At 37.0% G+C, this 26,634-nt stretch overlaps 1 protein-coding gene across 11 annotated transcripts in view; it reads right to left on the bottom strand.

Annotated features, from left to right (window-relative positions):
• Window positions 1-26,634, bottom strand: part of CDC42BPA (CDC42 binding protein kinase alpha) — a 331,226-nt gene that overhangs the window by 9,755 nt on the left and 294,837 nt on the right. For 8 of the 11 annotated variants that reach the window (XM_054467753.2, XM_054467761.2, XM_054467768.2 and 5 more), the window contains 5 exons: window positions 25,745-25,842; window positions 22,901-22,985; window positions 16,595-16,718; window positions 15,743-15,860; window positions 4,680-4,797 (listed from right to left, as the gene is read on the bottom strand). In XM_054467753.2, the coding sequence (XP_054323728.1) occupies window positions 4,680-4,797; window positions 15,743-15,860; window positions 16,595-16,718; window positions 22,901-22,985; window positions 25,745-25,842 (543 nt within the window). Of the gene's footprint in view, window positions 1-4,679; window positions 4,798-9,250; window positions 10,710-15,742; window positions 15,861-16,594; window positions 16,719-22,900; window positions 22,986-25,744; window positions 25,843-26,634 lie in introns of those variants that run through there. The other 3 variants (XM_063671655.1, XM_063671661.1, XM_054467687.2) reach the window with 2 other exon arrangements.

Raw genomic sequence — 26,634 nt, 5'->3', positions numbered from 1 at the left:
ATATACTCTTTACTTTTTTGATGTGGAACGTGTGTCTCCTTAGATTACAAGCTAATTGAACGCCATAAAATATTTTTTGAGTTTTCTTCCAATTCCTTGCCTAGTTTAGTGCTCAGTTCAAAAAATAATGAAAAAGTTGCTTTAACATTTTGTTATTCTGCACAGAAAGTCAAACTGCCAGAGACTTCCAATCCTCTGCTTACTAATGGTGTGACCTTAAGCAAGTTATTTTACCTTTCTGAGTTTCCATTTTCTTCACTTTTAAGTAAAAAAATAAATTCTAACTTACAGGACTTTGTGGGAACAACTCACCACTCAATGCATGGACAGTAACATGCAAAACAGGTGTGTGCGGGCCTACACTGCGCTTCTGGTCTTTTCACTGCCCCCCTCCTTCCTAGCGATCATTTATAGAGCAGATAACTGAACTGAATCCCACCCCAGTGATTTCCACTATGTTTTTTTCACTTTTAAACTTCAGGAATTTTTCTTTTCAAAGAAAGGTTACACTCAAACACTACAACCTTAAAAAAAAAAAAAAAAATCAAGGCAGGGCTGTTTTGATTGAACAGCAAAAGGGGCCTGGGGACCCTCTGGCCTGAGGCCACATACTGTACTCAGGGTACAGCCCCTTCCAGAGAGTTTTAAGTGGTGACTCTGGGGGCTGGGCCCTAAATCTCTCGGGGATGAGCGATGTCCAACCTCTGCATGACTTCCAGGAGGGTCTGGGAGGCTCCCAGTGAGCCCCTACTGCTGACAGGAGTGGGTCTCATTCCTCAGGTGAACTAGGAAGGAGGGAAGGAAGCATGGTGAGCACCGCTGTTTCAATCTGACTTTGCATCATGAAATCGCGAGTCTGGCTGTGGAAGATCCTGTGCTTCTTGCTGTAGAGACTGAACATAGTTGGCCTGTTCCTCTCTTGGCTGGCTGTCCTTCTGGAAACATTTTATATGAGCTGGGCTAGTCTTGAAGCAAGCAGGAGGCACTCTAAACACCAGATGCCCCTCGGCATTCCCGAGAGGGTCTTTCCTCTTGTATCTTTACTGGACAAGCAGCTGGTAACCCGGGACATAAAAAAGGCCAAAGTCAATGAACGTGTTAAGGGCCTTGACAAGAATGCCAGGCCAGCTCCAGTTTGTCGTTTGCATGCCATCAACAGTGATATGGGAGCCTCACTTCAGCACTTCTAAGGAGATGGGCTGCCTTGGCTCTTTAAATCTTCGCAGTTTAGGGCCTATCTTTATCTGTAATTCCACAAATCCAAAAGTGCTGAAAACCAAAAGTTTTTTCACAAGCTTGATGCAAATTCATGTGATGACAAAACCTAATGTGAACTAGGCTGGGCGCGGTGGGTCACGCCTGTAATCCCAGCATTTTGGGAGGCCGAGGCAGGCAGATTACCTGAGGTCGGAAGTTCAAGAGCAGCCTGGCCAACGTGGTGAAACCCCGTCTCCACTAAAAATACAGAAATTGGCTGGGTGTGGTGGCACTCACCTGTAGTCCCAGCTACTCAGGAGGCTGAGGCAGGAGAATTGCTTGAACCTGGGAGACAGAGGTTTCAGTGAGCCAAGATCGTGCCACTGCACTCCAGCTTGGCCAACAGAGTGAGACTCTGTCTCAAAAAAACAAACAAACAAAAAACCAAAAAAAAAAACGCAAAACCAAAACAAAAAACAAAACAACAACAACAAAACCCAAAAAATTCCTGGAGGCCGACTTTAGGCTTTATTTATAAAGACTACATTTATTCCTACATTTACAGTGTAAACAGTCATAACTTTTGCTGTGTAAGTATTAATGTGTTTGTGGGAACTTAATGTGTTTGTTTGTCACGGATCTTGCTGGGAATATAACATAATATATGGTAGATCCCTTTCTAAAACATAAAAACATTCTGGCCTCAAGGGTTTCAGGTAAGGAATTATGGACCATTACTTAATTCCTAAAGTTGTAAAACCTTTCTAACTGACTTCTAGATAACTTATAGTTAGTAACAGCTTACTTCAATCATCAAATCTAGCTATCGCTAATAAAAAGATAATTAATAAAAGTGGTTGTCATTTTCCCACTTGGCAAGATTTTTTCATTGTGGTCAGGGCTACATACTGGGTACAGATGACGTTAGGAGATAATGGCAAGAAAGTTGCAAACTGTACATTTCAACATCTTCTTGTCAACTGAAAGCTCCTTGAAAGCATGCTCTATGTCTGTGGCCAGCCTCCAAGATGATCGTCCCTTCCCACACAGTACCAGGGCTGGTCTGTGTGATCAACAGCGTACTGCAGAAGTGATGATACAGCACTCCTGAGGTTAGGTAGAAGACTGCTGCTTCTGTCTCTCTGATCACTTGCCCTGGAGGAAGCTTGCAGCCAGACCATAAGGACACTCAGGCACTGGGTATGGAGAGGCCCACATTGGCAAAAACGGGAAGCCTCCAACCAACAGTCGGTGAGGAACTCAGACGTGTCCACAACCACATGGGTGAGCCGGGAAACAGATTCTGTAGTCACAGCTGAGTCTTGAGGTGACTGTGGCCCCAGCAGACAGCTCAACTGCAATCTCATGAGAAACCCTGAACCAGAGCCATCCAGTCTATGATGTTCCCAGATTCCTGACCCTGAGGCAGTGACATAATAAATGTTTGCTATTTTAAGCTATGAGATAATAAATGTTTGCTATTTTAAAGCTCCTAATTTGTGGGATAATTTCTTATGCAGCAAGAGATAACTAATACAGCAACATTCATCTTTATGTTGCCAGAATCTAAAAAAAAAAAATACCTGGGCACAAATTGGGTGCCAAAATCAGTATTTGCTGAATGAAGAGCAAATGAATGGAGGAAACTCAATCTGCATCAGAAGACTTGAATTCAAATATCTAACATTTGAGAATAGAAGGGAACAAGTGAGTTTTCTGACTCAATGACTTTTAAATGTGAAATTGCATTTAGTGCAGTTACTTTCTCTTAAAGTTCATTTGCATGGAGGTGAAAAAAGGTTTCACTGAAGTTGCACCTGGTACACTGGGGGACTGCACTTATGTTGGCACACTCGATCGACACTCTCTCTGATCTCCAAGCAAGTGCCATGCTCCCGAGAAAGCACACACTTGAGAAAGTTACAGAAAAGCAACCTTCAGCCAAGAACAGTCTTCCCCAAAGAGAAGCTACAATGATCACTTGACAATCTATAATCTCACTGCTTATAATCCAGGAAATATCTAAGATCGCAGTGAATTTGATGCGAATAAAATTTATTTTTTTAAATCAGCTAGATGTCTCATCTGTACATTTCTCTCATTTTGAGGTAAGTAGCCTTTAGCATCTTTGTATAATTTATTCAGGCAGACAATATCTTTTTACACACCTTTCCTCCCCCACCAAAAAGTTGCTCTGTGACAGTAGCTGAACCTAAGTGCACCATGGAGCACAGTTTTTTCTCTCTATGGTCCCTCAGCTCAAGGTTCTAGTTTTAAAGTGTAAAAAAGCGATGCTGCAGTTCTGAGTACAGTAAAAAAAAAAAAAAAAAAAAAAAAGGAGAGAGAGACTAATAAAGACTGTGAGACACCTGAAAGCAGGTACTAGGTCACATATGTATTTTTGCCCCCAGCACCTCAGCAGAAGAGTTGGTATCTAATGGAACCTCAAACATGTGTACTGCATGAATGTTATCTTTATTGTAGTAAAGGGTATATTCTTGAATCCATTCCTGGCCTTCTTTCAGTGAATCAAACATATGCTTTTTTTTTTTTTTTTTTGCTACCTCGGGACCTTTGGACATGCGTGGAATGTCCTGCCTCAGCCCCTTCTTAAACGGTGGTAAATGGGAGTAAATGGTATCATACTAAGGCCCTAGCAGGAAGTCTGGGAGTCATCTTTAACTCTCTCCCTTACTTTTCCATGACTAATTCATCATCAAGTCTTACTGCTTTTAACTCTGAAAATATATCTGGAGAATCTACCATCTTCTCTCCTTCTGCCCCTGCTGTATCCTAAGCCCTCATTGGTTTCCACTGGGACCACTCTAGGAGTCTCCTATCTGGATGCTGGCTTCCACTTTTCCTGCCTCTGGTCCATTCTCCACTTGGCAGCCCGCAGGATTGTTTTAAGAATGTAAATGGAAAGAAAATTCTTCCCTACTTAAAAGCCTTCCTTTTCCTTTTGAATAAAGTAAAAATGGTCTTACCTTAGTCTTCAAGTTCCTGCTGGTCTGACCCTTACCTGCTACTCCGCTCTAATTTTTGTTACTTCCTCACCACTACCATGTAGCCATACTAGCCTTCTTTCAGTTAACCAAACATTACTCAAACATGACTCCACCTCTAGGGAGTGATTTTCCTAATTATTCTGCCAAGTAGGGATTCATCCCTAACAGCTACCCCTTGTTATTCTCTATTAATGTATGCTGTTTACTTCCTTCAGAGCATTTAGCATCACAATTTGTAATCATATTTGTCTGTCTCCCAGATGGCCTGTACACTCTAGAAAGACTCTGGGACTATTTTCTTAACAACTGCATTTGTGCCTATTAGGCATTACCCAGCAGGGTCTGAGACACTGCAGCCACTTGAGAATGCAATGGGCACACATAAGTGAAGGACATGTCACCCATGGGACAGGAGGGGAGGGAGCTGGGGGTCACTCTGTCTCAGAGGCACCTTCCTGTAGCCCCGGCACTTACTTGCTGACAAGCCACTGCTAGCACTCATGGAGCGGCCTGGCTCAGGGCGGGATTTGGTGATAGATGGAATACTGACTGAGCCACTGAATACTGTCCGACTTTCCTGAGGCCGAGGGTTCTACAAACAAAAGCGAGAAAGACATCCTTTAGCCAGAAAGAAACTGATTTTTCTGTAGAGATGTCTATTTTTCACTATAATTACCAAGAAATAAAATCATCTTGACCAGAATGACACAGAGTAAGGAACGGCAGATTATATAGTCTTTCCCACCCACAAAAGTAATAAAACCCTAACATGAAGTAAATCTCATCCTAATCAGGAATAAGTACTTATACTTACTGAAATACTTATCAGTAAACAGCATTTTTTTGTTTCTAAAAACAGTAAGTAAAAATTATATGGTTAGATGTGACAGTGAAGTGTAGAATTACATGGACATTTGCCGATAACTGAAAGCTTTTACTATGTATGACATTTTTATTTGCTTAACAGCTGATAAGTCCATTTGGAGAAAATTCTACTAAAATTATATCCTTCTCAAGAAAATGTTTTATTGATGTGATACCAAATGTGCCATTTATAAGTTCACACCCCAGTCACCAGGCATCTTTACTGACTCACACCAATGGTACTGGGATTAGAAATAAGACGCTGCAATACTCACAACCTAGGTGAAGTTAGTTAATTTGGGAATATTAGTTTGAAAACTAATTTCTGATGTAAATGGTCTGGATTTGATTTCAAAGAGTTTATGAGCAGGTTTCTATACATTTACTTGGAAGATGTGCTCCTTATTGATGTTTCCATTTAATCATTGAAAGATTGTAGTGCGTGAGGTAGGAAAACAGGCCACAGAATGTTTTGCAAATCATACACCTGAAGGATAGCCACACAGGTGGTGTGCAGGGTGAGCTGTCTGATTATGGCTGAGAACAGAAAGCATGCTGCCTCCCCAAAGGCCCCAATCTTTTTCACACCAGGAGGATGAGATATTGGGCTGACCAATGTCCAGAGGAGGGAAAAATATTTTAATATTCTTTATAAAACCTGGAGAAGGCAAATTACATATACCATGTTATTAACATCTCTTTTAACACTCATAAGGCTTTTCTCCATTTGTTGACATAATCCTAGCCTCATGTAAGCATCTTCTGATGCAAATGGTCTGGATTTGATTTCTTATAATTTATAAACAGATTTATATATATTTACTTAGAAGATTTATCTACTCCTTATTGATTTTTTTTTCATAGCTACAAAAATGATGGTAATCTTACTAGCCTATTGGCAGCCAGCCTCTCCTTCATTGGCTGTTTGTGAGGGTGTGCCATAAAGGCAGCATGGCGGCTGTGAGCACAGGCTATGGAGGGATTTGGCCCACTACTCACATCTGTGCTGCACAGCTGACTGAGGGCAGGGCTTGGGGTTGCCAAACTCTGTGCCCCAGTTCCCTCAGCTGTATTATGAGGATAATTACTGCCTCCTGGGGCTTGTCTGAGGATGAAGCTAATTATACTAGCAAAAAGAAAGCATGTAGCCCAGTCCAACTATGTGCCTTTCTTTCCTCTGTTCTAATAACAACCTCATACAGCCATCTGCAATATCACTTTCAAATTTCCTTTTAGTCACATCAAAACAGTGATTCTGGCCAGACACAGTGGCTAAGGCCTGTAATCCCAGCACTTTGGGAGACTGAGGTGGGCAGATCACAAGGTCAGGAGTTCGAGACCAGCCTGGCTAATATGGTGAAACCCTGCCTCTACTAAAAATACAAAAAATTAGCTGGGCGTGGTGGCACAAGTCTGTAGTCCCAGCTACTCGGGAGGCTGAGGCAGGAGAATTGCTTGAACCTGGGAGGTGGAGGTTGCTGGAGGAGCCAAGATCGCGCCACTGCACTCTGGCCTGGGCGACAGAGCGAGACTCCATCTCAACAACAACAACAACAACAACCCCCTAGCAATTCTGCTTGGTGGTGGGGGGATCACAAATTTTACATGTGTTAAACAATACCTTAACTCTATAATGGAAATGCAATGAAAAAAAAATCACACATTAAAAGCAGTAAAAAATTCAAGTTTTGTGACTTTTGCAAAGGATCAATTTGTTAAGTAAAGCCAAATAGTTTAATTCCAAGTTAAACTATAACATGCAACTTTCCTTTGAAAAGAGATGTTCTCTTCATAGAATGCTATAGGCTACCATTACTATAGGGTAATCCTTTATCTTTTCTACATCATCAGAAAATCACACAGATAGTCATAGCCACTAAGACATAACAAAATGTGACTGGAAGATATATTTATTAACCTGGTGCTCTCTCAGTGCTAACTAGTTCATTAAAATTGTTTGCTTTTTTTCTGATTATAAAGGTAACACTCATGAACTGTAGAATAAATAATGAACTCATAAGAGACCAAAAAAGTCGCCTGTGAATTCACCAGATACTAATAACAGTTTGATGTGTTTCCTCCCTATCTTTTCTTCCAACATAATTTAAGAGTTGATGATACTGTATCATGCTGCTTTCAAATGCAATAGAACACCAAGCTAACTAGTGTATTTTTAAAAAATGTTACGACTGTCTGCCTAATTTTACTGTTTCAAAAACACAATCTTTTCTCATCATTTCAAGCTCAGGAAATATTACTCTTTCTTCTAGTAGCTTAACATAGAAAATACATTAGAGAAATTTATCCACATACCTGCCATACATTGATAAACTTTGTGGTATGACTTATGTTTATTCATGACTTATGCTATTTAATGTTAATAGAAATCTATCTTACCTAAATGGTTTTACAAGTTTCAGCAAGAGAACAGGCCTAAATGCTTAAACTACATTTTACATATTTTACTAAATGTCCTCATACTTGCCCTTTAAAGATAGAAACCCAGGGGAACACTGTTGGTAGGCACACCCTCCTCCACACTCACCACCTCAGGGTCCTCAGCTTTTGGGCTGACAGTTCAGTTTGTCCTGGTTATAAGTAAGCATATGGTTCCCTAGCCTCAGTTCTTTAGTCATCTTATAATTTCTTATACTGACTGCTATTACAACAACACTAAACTCTCCAGCACCTAAAATAGTTAGGTGCTGAAAGATATTTGCTGAATAAATAAATGGAAAATGAATAGATTATATCTGCAATCCCAATTTTCTAATTTGAGTATTGAGATTAATTCAGTTGGCAATGTAATTTCAAAATATGATCCTTTCTGTAAAACAGTGTTTAGTTAATATTGATTTGAAGTTACAGGCCTGTGTGTGTTTTAAAGATACAAAGTAATATTTTATGCAAACACTTAAAAGATGACTATCTTCTTTGCTATAATATGGCATAGATTAAATAATTTAACACAGAATACAATGAAATCAGCACAGATACTTAAGGCTTTTGAGGTTAAAAGAAACTAGTAATAAAGAAATGTACTAATGTGGCTAAAAAATATTTTTTAGTTATAATAAAAGTCTAGAACTGGAAACTGAGTTCCCAGTTGCCATGCAGTTGTGAAACTCACTTCAAGGAGAGGTTAGAGCTCAGAGAAAGTTTGCAGCACTGAGCTTTCCTACATGCACCTGAAATGCCTGAGAAAAGGTTATGGCAAAACAACTAAAAAAGGGCCAAAGCCAGCACTCAGGAAAACATGCATTAATACCACTTGAAAAGCTCCAAAGCATACATTTTGAAGAATCGCACATACTGAAAGTTGGCAACTAGTTGGCCCCAAATTTAACTGCTGCCATCTACATGCCATCTACATGAATTTGGTTCATCTATCAAATTTGCAAAGTCCATGTAATTCTTGGTGCGTTATTTAAAGCAAATGCTTTTTTTCCTCTAAGAAAATAAAAAAATTAAAATGGAAATAGTCAATGCTAGCAATGCAACAGACACATATACAAGAGCAACCCTGTAAGACGCAAGCAACGTGTGAACAATGCAGCAAAGAAAAGCTCAAAGGAGATGGGAATATCCGTTTCAGGCTATACATTTTTTTATTGTTTTTCTGTAAACCTTAAGATACATTGATGCTGTCCTTTCCTATAAAACAAACCTATCCTAGAATAAATAGCAAAAATTAAGGCTACAAAATATATCTGAAACTTAGTAACAACTTAGTAACTTTATTACTTAGGCTGAAGTAATAAAGGAATGACAAAAAAAAGTTTTGTTAAAAAAAAGTTTATCATTCAGTCAGCTGGAGTTAAATAAACTTCAATATAAAGTGACAAGAAACCTAAGCCTCTGGTCCTTTCAAGGTACAAATATGTATAAGATTAGGGTAAGACTTTCATTTGATGGTACATTATTTCTAGTTATAGATGACTAACTAAAGCAACATTTCCATGGTCTTTTATATGAAAAGTTATTATTATTATTATTATTATTATTTTGAGACAGAGCCTTTCTCTATCACCTAAGCTGGAGTGCAGTGCTGCAATCACGGCTCTCTGCAACTTCGACCTCCCAGGCGCAAGTGATCTTCTCCCCTCAGCCTCCCAAGTAGCTGGGACCACAGGCATGTGCCACCACATCCAGCTAATTTTTTTATTTTTATTTTTTGTAGAAATGGGGTCTCGCTATGGTTGCCCAGGCTTGTCTCAAACTCCTAGGCTCAAGTGATCCTCCTGCCTCAAGCCTTCCAAAGTGCTGGGATTACATGTATGAGCCATCATGCCCAGTGAAAAGTTCCTGATTAACATATACAAAATTCCTCTGGAATCCACTCCCTGCAGTCTAAGCAAACTCAGGCTTATTTTATCGTGGTTAATTTAACTTTGTCAGATAAGATATTTAAGTGATATAATAATTTAAATGTCAATAACATTTAAAACATTATAATTTAGAATAATTTTATAATACAAACAACAAAAAATAAACTTCCCATCCTATAGCTAATTTTCTAATTGGAAAATTTCTACATATATAAATATAAAAATTGATCTACTATTGTTGTAAGTTAGGGGACATTATGGGAAGTGGTTTGCATGATACAATTCAAACATTTTATTACCTGCAAAACTAACTTCAGAAAATGTTCCCTTGAAGTTATTGTAAGCATACACCACTTGATGGACATATGAATATTCAGCTTTAATGGACACCAGCTCTCCATCCTACTGCAAAGCCACTAGTAGCAAAGATACAAGCTGAATGGAAGAGACCAACAGTAGCTGCCACAATCTTTCAGAATACAGCATGCTTTTTAAATTTTCCTCTTTCTTTGGTTTTCTCACCTTGGATCCTGGTTGGAATTACATGCATTTCAGTAACTCAAAGATTAGTAAAATCTAACATATTTTTGGAATTTTTGTTACTCATTAATATTAATTTTTTAACTTTTCACTTTGGAGATTTTTAAGCTTTTCAAAAAGGGGTTTATTGTAGATAGGTCTGTGGATGGGTTCTACCACAGACTTTAACCTCACTAAATATAAAACATTTCACTGAATTGAACTGGTTATAGGGTAAGGAGCTAAAAAATTCAGAAATTCTAGGAGCCCTTTCCTGTTTGTTTTAACAGAATAGAGAGCTATCTCTTATGATGGGAAAATCTTTTATTAAACATAGATAAATCTTTAATACTGTGTTTCAAAAATGAAAATTGAAATCTTCCCTATTCCTCCATCTTCTTCCTCAAAAGAAGAAACAAAATAGAAATGGGAAAGAAGAGGAAGATAAATAGAGGAAGAGGAAGAGGAGAAGTTTGGCAGAAGAGAAACAGGCCAAAGGAAAAGGTTCACAAGATGGCACCATCTCAGCGGTGTTACTTATTAAGCCAGGCAAAAGGAAATCCATACATGGTTAGTGAAAGTTAACACCTGACTCAGCTGTTCATACCCTCAGAGTCATAAAGCTTGGTGTACCAGGGACAGAGCGTAGAGACGGGGAATATTCAGGGTTTATGGAATCAGGAGAGAGAAATTTTTCAGCAGAATTAACAGTCATGTGATAGATGTGTTCAAAGTTGATCGGAGAGGAGATCAGACCGGAGTGATGATGAGGGGATGGATAAGGGAAACCTGGCTATCAAAAACAAAAGAAAGATGAAAAAAGGCAATAAGGTGATGAAAATGGATTCACATTTCACACAACATGCACATAGAACAAATGGAATAGTATCTTATATCAGAGCTGAATCCTTAATGAAATACTTCTAGGTCTTAGAAAGTTAAATTTTGTAATACTCTTGCCAGTTACTTAAATAGCTGATTTGCAAAAGATCATTCTTTTTTATAAAATTATTCTTTAATTAAAATAAGTACGGAGAAATTGGACTTTCAGAGATACAAGACTTTCAGAATTTAGTTCAGTATTTTCTTATGTAATAACACAATCAAAATATGGCAAAAAGCTATCAAAAACATTAAGGATAGAAAAAGCAAGAAACAAGCAAGAAAATGAACAAGTGAGCCTACAACAGCTTCTAAATAGATGTGTTATGAAACTGTTTCTTTAGAAATCTAAAACCATGTAAAACCATTCCCTGATAATGTGTTTGTTTTTACTGATTTTATTTCCTTATAACAGTTAACCATGGAATATACTAATTATTGGTTTACCTTTAAGCAGCCCAAGCTTATCTCCATTTAGACACCCAAAAAGAACATGTTTGTTTTCTTAACAAGGTAAAAATCTTCCCTTCAATGTTCAGGTATATTTTTTAAAAATGAAATAATGTAATATCAAAGATATAGAAAAAAGCTTTTGAATCCAAGGACTAATTTTAAAGATAAAAGAACTACTTCTGAATATGCAGGAACTATCATTCAGTAGCCAGTCACCTTCTCTAATGGGAATTTTCAAGATTCAGTTCTTGAAGAACAGTTATGTTTCCAGAAAACATGATCCCTTCATTAGAGGCACAGGGTGAATGGCGTGTTGGAGAGAGTGCTAACTGAATCCAGCATGGCATTCACATTCCCATGAGCTGAGATGAACCTCCTTTGTAAAAAGATTGCATAAATTACCTAGGCTTAAAAGAAAGGCTCCTCTGTAAGGTCTTGTTTTTATTCTAGATATATGAATAAAATCAGTACCTTCTGAGGTTGTACTGACGTACATGAAACTTTGACTTTAAGAAGCAAAATTACATCTTAAAGCTCCAGGATGTCACTAAGCTCGAAAATATACTTTTATTAACAATTTTAGTAATGGATAAAAAGCTAGGAGAAATGTAATGTGCTAAAAATAAATCTTCTAGAGGTAAAGTATTATTCTTGCATCCAAATTAGAGAAAAATTTGTTATTACAAATAGCAATCATGTATTAAAACGGTAAATTACTTTAAAAAATTCAAGAAAATGAATATAGCATCTATTTATAAGCCACACACACCATCTTATATTAATGCTTATATTGTCTTGGCTCACTTAGATACAAATAAAGGTTTGCATCTGATACAAGAATATGACTCCCTTAGCCTCACTGCTCCTTCCATATTCAAAAAGCAAACAATTCTGTTTCAAGAACATCTTGCACAAAAGCAACAGAATTAAATTTCTAAAGATATACAATAAACTTTCTAAGCTTATAAGTATTTCACAGGAAAGCAATACTGATTTGAATAAATTAAAATATAAAAATGTCTGGGACACATGCTCTTTGAATAGATGACAACATGTGGCTTTGCTATTTAAAAACTCATATATGTTAACATTAGATAAATTTAATTCATCTTTATTTTATGTGACAGTTTGTAATAATTCCATTTCAATGGAAAGAACATATTAACATCTGAGAATACATTAAAATATCACAAGCTTTTCAATAGATACATACACAAGTACAGGCATGCATATTATTATTATTTTCAGACATGCATATTATTGTATTTACTACTGTCTACTCTGAGATAAAGATGGTTCTGGGCACAAAGTAAGTGCTCAATAAATATTTGTTAGATGATTAAATGGATGCCTATAAAAAAGCCCCAGGTTATATGTCCTTTGGTAGTGAAATAGAAAAAAGTCATGTGAAAATAAAATCTGGTTGTGAAGAACAGGAATTCAGACAGATAAAATCTTTGATGCATACTACATGTACAGGTGAAGAAACAGGTTTCAAAAATTTACACCAGCTTCTTGTCCTGGAAATACAAAAGCACTTACGTGATAAGAAAACATTAAAGCAATGAAAGGCACATTAAAAACTGAATTGCAATGAGAGGGCAAAAAGTCACTTGTGTTAATGCCAAAAAGAACGATTATCATGTGTTAACAAAATCAGGTGACAACAAACACTAAAAATCAAGCGGTCTAATGATTCTGTGGAAAATGCTATCTTCACTTGTTTTGCTTGTCAATATAGACCTTATTTTGAACAAAAAATAAGATACAGATTTTTTCTTTTTCTTTTATCTCTTTTTTTTTTTAAAGTGGTAGAAGGAAGAGGGAAGAAAATGTAGAGTGAGGAGGGATCTCTGATAAAAAAAGTTCTTACAATGCTTGAAATCTGACATTTTGGCATCAAGGTGCATAGTCTTATTGGATATGAAGGTCTGAAAGAACTCTGGAACATTAGCAAACTGATTTTTCACCTGACGGCAGAAGGATACCAAGCAGAGTAACATTCTGTTAAACACTGTAATACGTGGGCTAGAATAGAATGTCTACAAACATTTTCTATACTACTTCTAGCTACATTGTTGGAATGTATGAGATAAAAACATTCTTTTCTGTGTAAAATGAAACAAAGGTGTAAGAAATTTAAATTTTAAAAGAATATCTATTAAAACCTTGTAACTACTGAAATAATATTATATTTGCTGATGCTTTGCTTTGCAACTTACATATTTGAAATTTGTATCCTGCTATCCCTACATAATGCTAACTACACATTATGTATTGAAAAAACTACTGACTCAATTTAAAAAGTTTAAAATACTACACAGCACTTGACTTACCAAATGTAAGTCATAAATATATTCACATTTCAATTGTTTATCACAATTTAAAAAATTCTTTAAGGTATTTTGTGGCTGACATCCCACCTTCCATAAGGAAAAACAACAGGCTTTGGACTCTATAGTTATGTTATGTTTACTTCTGAGGTTAAAGGAAAACCAGACTCAGGACTTTAAGCAAATGTTCCTAATGGGAAAAGAATGGAGAGAAATCTGAGATCTCACTCCCAGGAAAAGGTTGAAAAAAAAATAGTATAGTTTTTAAACATGATAGAAAAGTATAACAGTTTTAATATTTAATGTGCTCGACCTAAAAATTTTTAAAAATACTATATCAAGATAAGCTGTAATCTAGTTTTTGCACTTTTTAAATATTTACTCAGCACAGCTAACCCTATTCCAAAAACATAAGTGATTAATGAGGTTGGTTTGAACTCCACAAAGAAAAGTATATTACTATGAATATATAATGATATTTTGATATTATTGGTAATGGTAATAAGAATGTCACATTCATTCATAAGCAAGCAGAGCCAACTGATGAACTGAGATATTTACAATGAAGAACTCAGACTTGAATGCAAGTATTTTTTCTTCCCATGAAATAAATGCAAACCTCCCTTTAAAAGTTGTTTGTTTAAATTTAAAGAAACTTGACTGCACACCGAACTATATTATCAACCAATTTCTCTGTCAGTGATAGATGTTTATATCTTCTATCACTGTAGTGTTGATAATGTGGTTAATTAAGACAGATTTCCTTAGAGAGCAATTTGGGTCAAGATTCACAAATCATCTCCCAAATGGCCATGAAATATGAATTATACTTAAAATTCTGTGCAAAATTTAGCAACTATCACTACCAATCAAAAGGGTCATTTTTAAAGTTTTAATAGTATGCTGAGAGAACTATGGTACTGAAATGTACAGAGCCTGGCTAATTCCACTAATATTCTTAATTTAAACATGACCAGTCTGAGACCCTAATCTTCATATTGTTAAAACCGAATAGTTCTCCAATGTTGTACCTTTTTTTCTTTTTTTGAGATAGGGTCTTGCTCAGTTGCCCAATGCAACGGCAATCATAGCTCCCCACAGCCTCAAACTCCTGGGCTCAAGTAATCCTCCCACCTTAGCCTCCCAAGTAACTAGGACTACAGGCACACATTACCATGCCCAGCAATGTTTTTATAGAAATGGGGTCTTGGTCAGGCTTGGTGGCTCACGCCTGTAATCCCAGCACTTTCAGAGGCCGAGGTGGGCGGATCACAAGGTCACGGTTCGAGACCAGCCTGACCAACATTGTGAAACCCCATCTCTACTAAAAATACAAAATTAGCTGGGCATGGTGGCGGGTGCCTGTAATCCCAGCTACTCAGGAGGCTAAAGCAGGAGAATCACTTGAACCTGGGAGGCAGAGGTTGCAGTGAGCCGAGATCACACCATTGCACTCCAGCCTGGGTGATAGAGCGAGACTCCATCTCAAAAAAAGAAAAAAAAAAAGAAAAAAAAGAGATGCGGTTTTGCTTATGTTGCCTGGGCTGGTCTTGAACTCCTGGCCTCAGCAATCCTCATGCCTTGGCCTCCCAAAGTGCTGGGATTACAGGCATGAGCCACCACACCTGGCCTATGTTATACGTTTTCATGTACAACTGATCAGGTAACATGTTTGTAACTGGGCAAAGGAAAAAGATTTAATTTCACAACTATCGGAGAGATGTGACCATTAATGACCAAGATAATGTGGTTCTCTAGGAAGAAAAAAAAAAAAAAAAGAGTAGGCCAAATATCTGTATTAATTTGCTAACACGTAGTGAAATTTTAGTGATTTGGTAACCACATTCCAAATCTGGTATAGAACCTCTCCAAATTTGGTAGTTTCTTCCACTACCAATAGTAAACTAGGCATGAGAGAAATTCTCCAATATGGAACTAAGTAGGAACCTGATTTGTTTGGCTTTTGACAGATGTCTAAATTTTATGTTTTGTTCATCAGATATGTCATCATATATCTTAGACATATTGTGGTATACTGAGAGAAACATTTCCTCATTACATTCACATATCCTTTGAAGTCTACGCATATATTTAAGCCTATGTATTTATATTCCCCCCACACCCGCCCTTTTTTACATTCACTCTTAATTCCTCTTACCATGGGCAGGTCTTTCAGGATCTGTATTCCATCTCCAGGACCCATGTGTGCTATGTGGTTAAAATTAGTTGGATTAGAAATTAATTTATTTCTCATTTCTGGATCTCGTAGCATTTCCCTGTAAGACAAAGCATCTGTTTAGATATTTTTCCACAGTTAATTTACGTAGCTTATGAAAAAAATTAAGCTTAATTTTCTTAATAAAAATACAACTGTTAAATCACATTAATAATAATACAGAGTAACAGAATATACTCAATTAAAAATGTACTTCCTTAGAATATTTTGTTTTAAATTTTAAAAAAAAGATCTTATGATTTTAGGTAGAACAGTAGAGGGTCTTTTTAAATACTTAAGACATCAAAGAAGCTCTACTTTGTTTTACATATAATTCTGAACATTTTATGTATCTCTTTAAAAATGATTGATAACACTTCAGAAACGGTCTTATATGTAACTGTAAATACTACAATCCTACTTCTGTTTGCTCATGAAGAGAGTAGTTAGTCTGAACTTCTTAGACATATACAGGTTTACTGTATGCACAGCTATGTCCTATGCTTATATTGTAGAAAGGTACACGATCCAAAAATATGACTATTCCATATACATAGAGAAGTGAATGAAGTGAATAAAAATATGGTACTTTAATCCAGTGCATACTCACAATTTTGAGAATATTAATTAAAATGACACTGGGAAGTTACATTCATTATTGCAGTTTTTGATACCACAGATGAATGAGATTTTCAGATACCCAATTTTCCTTCCAAATCAAATATAGTATCATCACCAAGTAGTCCTTCAGATGGTACAAGCATGCATGGATGATAGTACAGGTTAAGTATCTACCTCCTCTGCTGCATCCTTTCCTCTTCTGGGACTCTGAAGGAATAACGCCGCTTATTGTTAATATTTCTAACCATTTGTTTCCGACTATTATCTGATGTTTCAGGAACTACCAGTTCGTCCCCTTCTGTTAAAATAAAAATACAAATGATAATGATGTTCTTTAAACTATTAAAATGTTTTTTATCTATTAACCTCCAAGACAGTACAAACACTGATAGTACAAGTGTATGCAATTCTGGTTTTTAAATGTTGTGTTGATAACCACAGTAAATAATATTTAACAGAACCTATGTAAACAGATAATATGCGGAAAGTAAACATAGCTTACAAAATGTACTTACACTTTTACTTGATTATAAACACAGTAGGACATAATTTTACTAGAAGACAACTGTAGTTGCCTTGGCGTTCTGTCACTCTAATCAGCCACCCTACCGCAGTATCTCAATACTATATTTTCTCTCCCTCCAGGTATTGATTTCAATGGCTTAGGGTGTTGTTAAAGAGCTACTATTGTTACCCTGAACAGTAATCAGACATAAATGGTAAGCCTGATTTACCATAAATGGTAAATAACAATTACAACTATCTTTACATAATAAAAAAATTTCCTCTGCAAGGTTCAATCTATGAGATATGGAGTAAAAAGAAGGAGCTGTGCTCCCACTACCGTTCCTTTACAAAAGGTAAGAATCTGTCGCTATTTCTCCTCTTCTGATCTCGGGGGTAGATGATGTTTAATCATATACACCTAGCAACCCAGTCTTATCCGATGTCAGTTTTAATATCTAGAAGTAAATAAAACTGTCTGCCAGGGACTCCCAAAACATGCTGGGCTGTGTGAAAATAAGAAAAAAATAGACAGCTGTATCCATATAACACAACAAAGGGTGTCATTATAAATAAGATAAGGAAAAACAGGAAAGTTTAGAAGTTTTCAACACCCAAAAAGCTGAAGTGAGAGGGAGGAGGTGCGAAGAAGTCAAATGAGCCTAGAAGAAAACAAAGGTGATAATCAGCAGAAATGCAACATGATCTTCGTGGCATAATAATATGGCTTAGGCAGACTGCTTTCCTAACAATAAATATTTTAAAAATAGAATTATTATTATTATTTATTTGTTTGAGGCAGGGTCTTGCTCTGTTGCCCAGGCTGGAGTGTAGTGGCACCATCATAGCTCACTGCAGCCTCGACCTCCTGGGCTCAAGTGATCCTCCTGTCTTGGCCTCCCAAAGAGCTGGGATTACAGGCACATGCACCACCATGCCCAGCCAAAGAACAGAATTTTTGAAGTGAATGAGAATGTGGGACACAAATTTGGAATTTGAGAATTATGAGGGCACAGCAGGTCTTGGAGACTTAGGGTGGCAATGGGAGACTTAGGATGGCAATGGGAGATTTTGGACAGGCAGAGGGCTGTCCAAGAAATGATGGAGAAAGCAAAACACAGAAAAAGAAAGGACCTCTTGAGATGGGATTTCCTTCCTTTGTAAAAGAAAAAGACAACTACATTAAAATGTTGTCAGATTCCTCTTCTCCAAGATCTACCTCTACTCTTAGCCTAGAGTAGAAAGATGAAAAAGCATGGGAAAAGACAAGTCAGAATAGGTTTTGTCTTATAGACACATAGTGGGTATGAACACATTCATGACCAGCATAGTCACACACAGTGAGAATAGGGTGGAGCCAATCTTATACAAATATGTGGAGTTCCTCTAAGAAACAGAATACAGGCATACCTTGGAAAAAGTGCAGGTTCAGTTTGAGACCACATAAAAAAAAAATATCAAAATAAAGCAAGTCACACAATTTTTTTGGTCTTCCAGTGCATATACATTATGTTTACATTATACTGTAGTCTGTTAAGTGTGCAACAGTATGTGTCTAAAAAAAATACATACCATAATTTAAAAATGCTTTATTGCCAAAAAATGCTAACGATCATCTTCACCTTCATGAGTCATATTCTTGTTGATAGTTGGGAGGGTCTTGCCTCGATGTGGATAAGCTGCTGACTGAGCAGCGTGGTGGCTGCTGAAGGTTGGAATGGCTGTGGCAATTTCTTAAAGTGAGACATCAATAAAGTTTGCCACACTAACTCCTCCTTTCACAAAAGACGGTTCTCCATAGCATAATGATGCTGTTTGGTAACATTTTACCCACAGTAGAATCCCTTTCAAAACTGGAGTCAATCCTCTCAAACCCTGCCTCTGCCCTATCACCTTAGTGTATGTAATATTCTAAATATTTTCTTGTTTTTTCAACAATGTTCTTAACATCTTCACCACGAGTAGATTCCATTTCAAGAAACCATTTTTTTTTTTGCTTACCCATGAGATACAACACCTCATCCAATCAAATTTATCATGTGATTGCAGCAATTCAGTCTCCACTTCTAATTCTAGTAGTTCTCTTGCTCTTTTCACCACATCTGTAGTTATTTCCTTCACTGATGTCTGGAACCTCTAAAAGTCATCCATGAGGGCTGGAATCTGCTTCTTCCAAACTCCTGTGAATGTTGGTATTTTGACCTCCTCCCATGAATCACACATGTTCTTAATGGCATCTAGAATGGTGAGTCCTTTTCAGAAGGTTTTCAATCTATTTTGCCCAGATTCATCAGAGGAATAACTATCTGTGGCAGCTATGGCCTTATGAAATGTGTTTTCTTAAATGATCAGACTTGGAAGTCAAAATTACTCCTCTATCCATGGGCTACAGAATGGATGCTGTGTTAGCAGACGTGAAAATAACATCATTAATCTCCTTGTACATCTCCATCAGAGATTTTGGGTGACTTAGGTGCACTGTCAATGAGCAGGAATATTTTGAAAGAAGTATTTCTTTTCTGAGTAGTAGATCTCAACAGTGGGATTAAAATTTTCAGTGACATCCTGTAAACAGATGTGTTGCCATCCAGACTTTGTTGTTCTGCTTGTAAAATTTAGGCAGAGCAGAGTTACCATAATTCTTTTTTTTTTTTGAGATGGAGTTTTGCCCTTGTTGCCCAGGCTGGAGCGCAATGGCGCAATCTTGGCTCACCGCAACCTCCACCTCCCAGGTTCAAGCGATTCTCCTGCCTCAGCCTCCTGAGTAGCTGGGATTACAGGCATGTGCCACCATGCCCGGCTAATTTTGTATTTTTAGTAGAGACAGAGTTTCTCCATGTTGGCCAGGCTGGTCTCGAACTCCTGACCTCAGGTGATCTGCCTGCCTCGGCCTCTGAAAGTGCTGGGATTACAGCTGTGAGCCACCGTGCCCGGCCGAGTTACTGTAACTCTTAAGGGCCTAGGATTTTTTCGAATGGTAAATGAGCACTGGCTTCAATGTAAAGCCACAAACTGCATTAATCCCTAACAAGAGTCAGCCTGTCCTTTGAAGCTTTGAAGCCAGACATTGACTTCTCTCTAGCTATGACAGTCCTAGATGGCATCTTCTTCCTATAGAAGTCTGTTTTAGCTACATTGAATTTTGTATTGTTCAGTGTAGCCACCTTCATCAATTATCTTAGCTATGTCTTCTGGATAAATTGCTGAGCTTGTACATCAATATTTGCTGTTTCACCTTGCATTTTTATGTTATGGAGATGGCTTCCTTCCTTAAATCTCATGAGCCAAACTCTGCTAGCTTCTTTTCTACTACAGGTTCCCGATAGCTCTCAGCTTTTATAGAACTGAAGAGAAAGCTTTGCTCTGGATTAGGCTTTGGCTTAAGGGAATGTTGCGGCTGACAGTCTATCCAGATCACTAAAACTTTCTTTGTAACAGCAATAAGGTTGTTTCACTTTCTTATCATTCATGTGTTCTCTGTAGCAGCACTGTTAATTTCTTTCAAGAACTTTTCCTTTGCACTCATGACTTGGCTAACTGTTGCAAAAGGCCTAGCTTGCAGCCTATCTCGACTTTCAATATGCCTTCTCATTAAGTTTAATTATTTCTAGCTTTTGATTTAAAGTAAGAGATGTGCGACTCTTCAGTTGAACACTTAGAGTCTACTGTAGGGCTATTAATTGGCCTAATTTCACTATTGTTGGTTCTCAGAGAATAGAGAGGCCCAATGAGAGGGAGGGAGACAAGGGAACAGCTGCTTGGTGGAACAGTCAGTACACACACATTTATCAATTAAGTTTGGCATCTTATATGGGCATGGTTTGTGGCACCCCAAAACAATTACAATAACCTCAAATTTGGATCACTGATCACAGATCACCATAACAGACAGAATAACAGTGAAAAAGTTAGAAATATTGCAAGAATCACTAAAATGTGAAACAGAGACATGAAGTCAACACATGCTGTTGGAAAAATGGCTTACTGGAGGCAGGGTTACCATAAACCTGCGATTTGAAAAATGTAGTATTTGTGGAGCACGATAAAGTGGCACACAATAAAATGGGGGTATGCCAGTATAAAACTAAGTATGGGTCTTGGAAGTGAAGTATCTAAAGCTTACACTTCATTAACTTCACGAGGTATCCATCTCTGAATGAGAATCACTTCTAAAACCTGAATATCCTTTCTTAAGTCATAATGGAGTCTTACCACAGACTTCTGCTATGTTCACCAGCCTGTTCACCAAGAAACCTCTGGTTCCAAGACAATGTACCAATGCACTGAACCAGAAATCAAGCAATTTTGTGTATTCCAGTACTTATAACACAAAAACACACCAACAAAATAAAACAAAACCAACAAAAATAATCACAGAAAAACTTGATGGATTTTTTTTTGATAGTAGAAAAGACAAATTTATTGGAGGAATATGGGGTAGGTGGGAGAAAACCATTAAGATAATAATTTCATGGCCAGGCACGGTGGCTCACGCCTGTAATCCCAGCACTTTGAGAGGCCAAGGCGGGTGGAACACGAGGTCAGGAGATGGAGATCATCCTGGCCAACATGGTGAAACCCTGTCTCTACTAAAAATACAAAAAAATTAGCTGGGCATGGTGGTGCGTGCCTGTAATCCCAGCTACTCAGGAGGCTGAGGCAGGAGAATCACTTGAACCCAGGAGGTGGAGGTTGCAGTGAGCCAAGATGGCGCCGCTGCACTCCAGCCTGGCAACAAAGCGAGACTCTGTGTCCCAAAAAAAAAAAAAAAAAAAAAAAATTCACTACCCCAAAATAATGGGTCTCAACATTTTAATGTTTTCTCGAAGCCAATATTTTTACTTATATTTGTCTACTTAAATTATTTTAAATACTGGCCTGGCGTGATGGCTCAGGTCTATAATCCCAGTACTTTGGGAGGCTGAGGTGGATCATTTGAGGTCAGGAGTTCAAGACCAGCCTGGCCAACATGGTGAAACTCCGTCTCTACCAAAAATACAAAAAATTAGCTGGGTGTGGTGGTGCACACCTATAATCCTAGCTACTCAGGAAGCTGAGGTGGGAGAATCACTTGAACCCAGGAGAAGGAGGATGCAGTGAGCCAAGATTGTGCCACCGCACTATAGCCTGGGCAACAGAGTGAGACTCCATCTCAAAAAAAAAAATTATTTTAAATACATAATGTACTGTAAATACATCCTCGCTAACAGACCTGCCATAACATATCAGAAATTTACAAATACTTCTATTATATAGAAATTTGCTGCTATGACACAAAAATGACTTTAATATAGAAGAGGGCACTATCATAATATTTGTTAAAAGTGAGACTTTAACTGTTTGGACACCCTGACAGGCAAACAACATTTAATTCTATGTGAACAGTCTCCCTGGCATTTTATGTGTGGTATGTAATGTCATGTGTTACCTCAATATTTTGGTCACTAACCAAATATCCTCCCCCCGTGTCTGTAACACTCTGGGTCTCCATTCCCTCTCCTGATTCCAGGCACTCCTATGACTCTCCTCTCTTTCCTGCTTCTTTCCATGCTGACATAACCACTTTCAAATTGCTAGGCCCTGTACACTGGCAGAAGATATGTTCCTGAAGACATATTCCTCAACTCTAGATGAGCGTTTATAATTTTAATGTTACAAATTTTGGTCAGGTTCTACAATACTGAAAATACAGAAGATATAATCAGCTACACTTTCTCTACTTAGGTACTCCACAGAAAAATAATAAGGTATGTCAGAATCAAATACTTATGCGAGCTTAAACAGAACGACTTTTTGCTCAGTAATTTATTCTAATATATTAAGAATGTGATAGTGGCCAACAACATAGACTTGGAGTAAGATACACCTGCGTTGAAATCTGGACTCTGGCACTTATTATTAATGTGACCTTGGGCAGTTCGCTTAGAAATAATATTTCCAATGAAGCTATCCCTAAGAATATATATATTTTCTTACCTGCCATCTTATTTTTGAAATATATTAATCTAATGGTCTCCAACCCTAAAAGGTTTAATGATCCTTCATTGTTTAAGGGTCGAACCTAAAATAAAAAACAAAATTAGTATTTCAACAAAACCTTTAAAAATTAAATTATTAAACTTTTGTCCTGCTTATAAAGCACACCTTATTAAGACTTCTCATTTATCTACTTCAATATACAGCCCTCTCAGAAAAATCAACAATAATTCTGACTGGAAAGGTATAACACTATCTAATTTGAACAAACAAACTTACAATGATAACATTTTAAAGGAAGGCTATCCTAAGCAAATGAACAAATAAGTAGAAATACATTTAAACCTTAGACTTTTTAAAGCCATTAATGACCAAACAGTTAAACTAAGAAGATATCAACACAGCTAACTTATGAATTCTTACTATCAAAAACTAAATGCATACATATGATGGGGATGGAAGGGTAGATCACTGGGGAAAGGAGGGACTGTCAATAAATAGTGATTGAGCAACTGATTACATGGAACCAATAAAATAAAATCTCTGCTTCACACCACACACAAAAGCATCAGTTCCAATTGGATTAAAAACATAAATCTAATAGGCTAAGCTTTACAATGTTTGGAGGTTGGGTATATACATTTAAAAAAGATTTTTTAAAAAAGGTAAAATGTTTGGAGGAGAATAGAATGTATCTTATGACCTTAAGGTAGGAAAGAGTTTCTTAAACAAGAGAAAAAAGACAAACATAAAGGAAAAGAAAGATACATTTAACTACATTAAAATTAGTAACTTCTGTTCAGCCAAATACAAATGAATGAATAGGTCACAAAGAAGAAAAAGATTTACACATCCATTATTAGCCAGTATCCACAATGTATAAAGAATTCCAATAAATAAGAAAAATATGGCCAATCCAATAGCAAAATGAACAAAAAGCATGACCAGGCATTTCATGGAAGAGGAAATATGAATTATGAATAAACACACAAAAGATTTTCAACTACACAGTTAATTAGGGACATGCAAATTGAAACTTCAATGAAATACTACCTTGTAACCATTTATAAAACCTATGAATCCTGACAATGGGAAGTACTAGGATGTGGATAAGAATTCCTTTATGCTGTTGATGGGAGTATTGGTTGGTACAATTACTTTGGAAAATAATATCTCATAAAGCTGGCTGAACTCCCTATGTCCCATCAATTCTGCTCCTAGGTGTATGACTCAAACTCCTGAAAACTATTCCAAAACACATATGCAGAAACATCACAATTGCAAAAAGCTAGTAAATAATTCAATGTCTCCCAATCAGGGAACAGACAGCAGTGATAAGTTCACCCAACAGAATATTTTATAGTACTGAAAAGCAATAAACTATGGTATATGTAACAACATGAATGAATGAGACTCAGTGGATGAGTAAAGAAAGCAAGATAGAAAATGACTATATATTATAACATTTTTATAAAGCTCAAAACCAAGCAAAACTGAAAGATACATTATTTAGGGATACTTAAATATGCAAAAATTCTGTATTTTAAGAAAAGCAAAGGAATGATAAGCACAACATGACGCAGTTTGCAGTTATATGAGTGATGTTCTGATTCTCAGGTTAGGAGGTAGGTTCATGAGTGATCAGTTTATTATTATCCTTCACAAAGGCCATGTATCCATTCTTTCACATACACTGCAAAAATTACATGATAAAAATCAAATAGGGCTGGGCGCAGTGGCTCACGCCTGTAATCCCAGCACTTTGGGAGGCCGAGGCAGGCAGATCACTTGAGGTAAGAAGTTCGAGGCCAGCCTGGCCAACATGGTGAAACCCTGTCTCTACTAAAAACACAAAACTTAGCAGGGCATGGTGGTGTACACCTGTAGTCCCAGCTACTTGGGAGGCAGAGGTGGGAGAATCGCTTGAACCCAGGAGGTGGAGGCTGCAGTGAGCTGAAATCGTGTCACTGCACTCCAGGTTGGATGACAGAGCGAGACCCTGTCTCAAAAACCAAAACCAAAACCAAACCAAAACAAAACAAAACAAAAACAAAAAAATCCACAGAAAAGTAATAATGTCCAATCCAAATTTACAAACTAGAGTATATTTTAGTTGCTTTAGATAATCTGGCAGTAATTACAAGAGCTTTTTAAACTGCTATTATGATTTTAAACAGGTGCTAATTTTGAAATATGATTTCAGCTACTTTCACGTATTCTCTAAACCCTGTCCCCCAACTAATCATACATGCTATATATATATCACATCTATCTATATGAAACTATTGCTCTTCATTTTTGCAAACTAGCAGTTCTATAATTGTAAAAATTCTTTGTTATGGAAACAGGATTATATATTAAGAAAAATATTATGTTTTATTAGGAATATATGAAATCTTTATTTTTCAATTATGAGACACTTAAACAGTTTTGGTTCTAAGTTTAATTACTTTTCTAGCCTGTTAAATCTGTCCTCACAGGATTAAACACTGGGTGAATGACAGTTATAATTCATAATAATCATGTACTCTCTCAGAGCTCCTTAATCCAAAAGTTGAAGATAACACTGACATTTTAAGTTGTAGGATATATTCTAGTTGTTCGTAATAATAACAATCATACTTTGCATAAACCAAATATAGTAAAATTAGTATGGTTTTAGCTAGGCATAAGGAAATTAACTAACTTTATTTCTGTTTCTATTTTCTCACTCTTAGCTAAGTCCCAAACTGCCAATTACACATGCCAGAAAATGTTGAATTAATAAAAAGAAATTATTATGTAGTAATTTAGTGTTTTCACCTATACTCAGTTGGCTTAGCCCACATTTTAATGTTAAATTACCTTTTTGAGAGGAAGAGTCTGAATCCATTCCATGGAGTTCACATCAAAGATATCAACTGCATTTTCACTGTACACCGAGAGATATGGTGCATTGTAACCTGGGAGAAGGGAAGGAGGTGGCAGCTTGTGGATTACTTTTAACTATTAAACCCCAAATATTTTGAAAGGTCTACACTAAACAACCGTAGAGTGGAATCCCACTCAAATCCTGTGTGGCTATCATAACATTTTTGAAGCAAACAGAACATATATCGTAAATGAAGAACTGGTACACCATGGTTCAGATTATACAGCCATTATAATATAGACGGATTCTGTAAACACCAGGGGTATACTATTTCTTTGCCCAACATGAGTTCTGTAAAGGAATTTCATTATATTTAAAGTATTTGATTCCTAAAACTAGGTAAGTTATTGACAGTGAATCAAACTTAGAAAGCACAGAAATCTTCAGGTAAGTGTTCTAGTCCCTGTTAAGAATGTATAATAAAGCACTGTAACACAGTTACATGAATAGGGTAGATGCTCAATACATACTTGTTGAAAGAATGAATATCAACAAATGGTGACAAAAGCAAAGAAAGATTCAATGGTTTACTTAAACTAAGGTTACAAAGGGAATTATTGGCAGAGCTATACAAAAAAGTCAGACATTCCAACTCTGACTCTACATTAGAATAATTGTAATTATTATCTGACTCAGTTACAAGACAGCAATTATTCTATTGATAAGAAAGAGAGTGTGAGAGTGTGTGTGGGTTTGTTTTTAGAGATAAGGTCTCACTGTGTTGCCTAGGCTGGAGTGCAGTGGCATGATCATAGCTCAAGTGATCCTCCCACCTCAGCCTCTTGGGTAGTTGGGACAACAGGCATGCAACCACTACATCTGG

The sequence above is a fragment of the Pongo pygmaeus genome, chromosome 1, assembly GCF_028885625.2.
Source record: "Pongo pygmaeus isolate AG05252 chromosome 1, NHGRI_mPonPyg2-v2.0_pri, whole genome shotgun sequence".
NCBI classification, from domain to species: domain Eukaryota; kingdom Metazoa; phylum Chordata; class Mammalia; order Primates; family Hominidae; genus Pongo; species Pongo pygmaeus.
The sequence above is the reverse complement of the archived record's forward strand: the minus strand, read 5'-3'. Positions and strand labels throughout refer to the sequence as shown.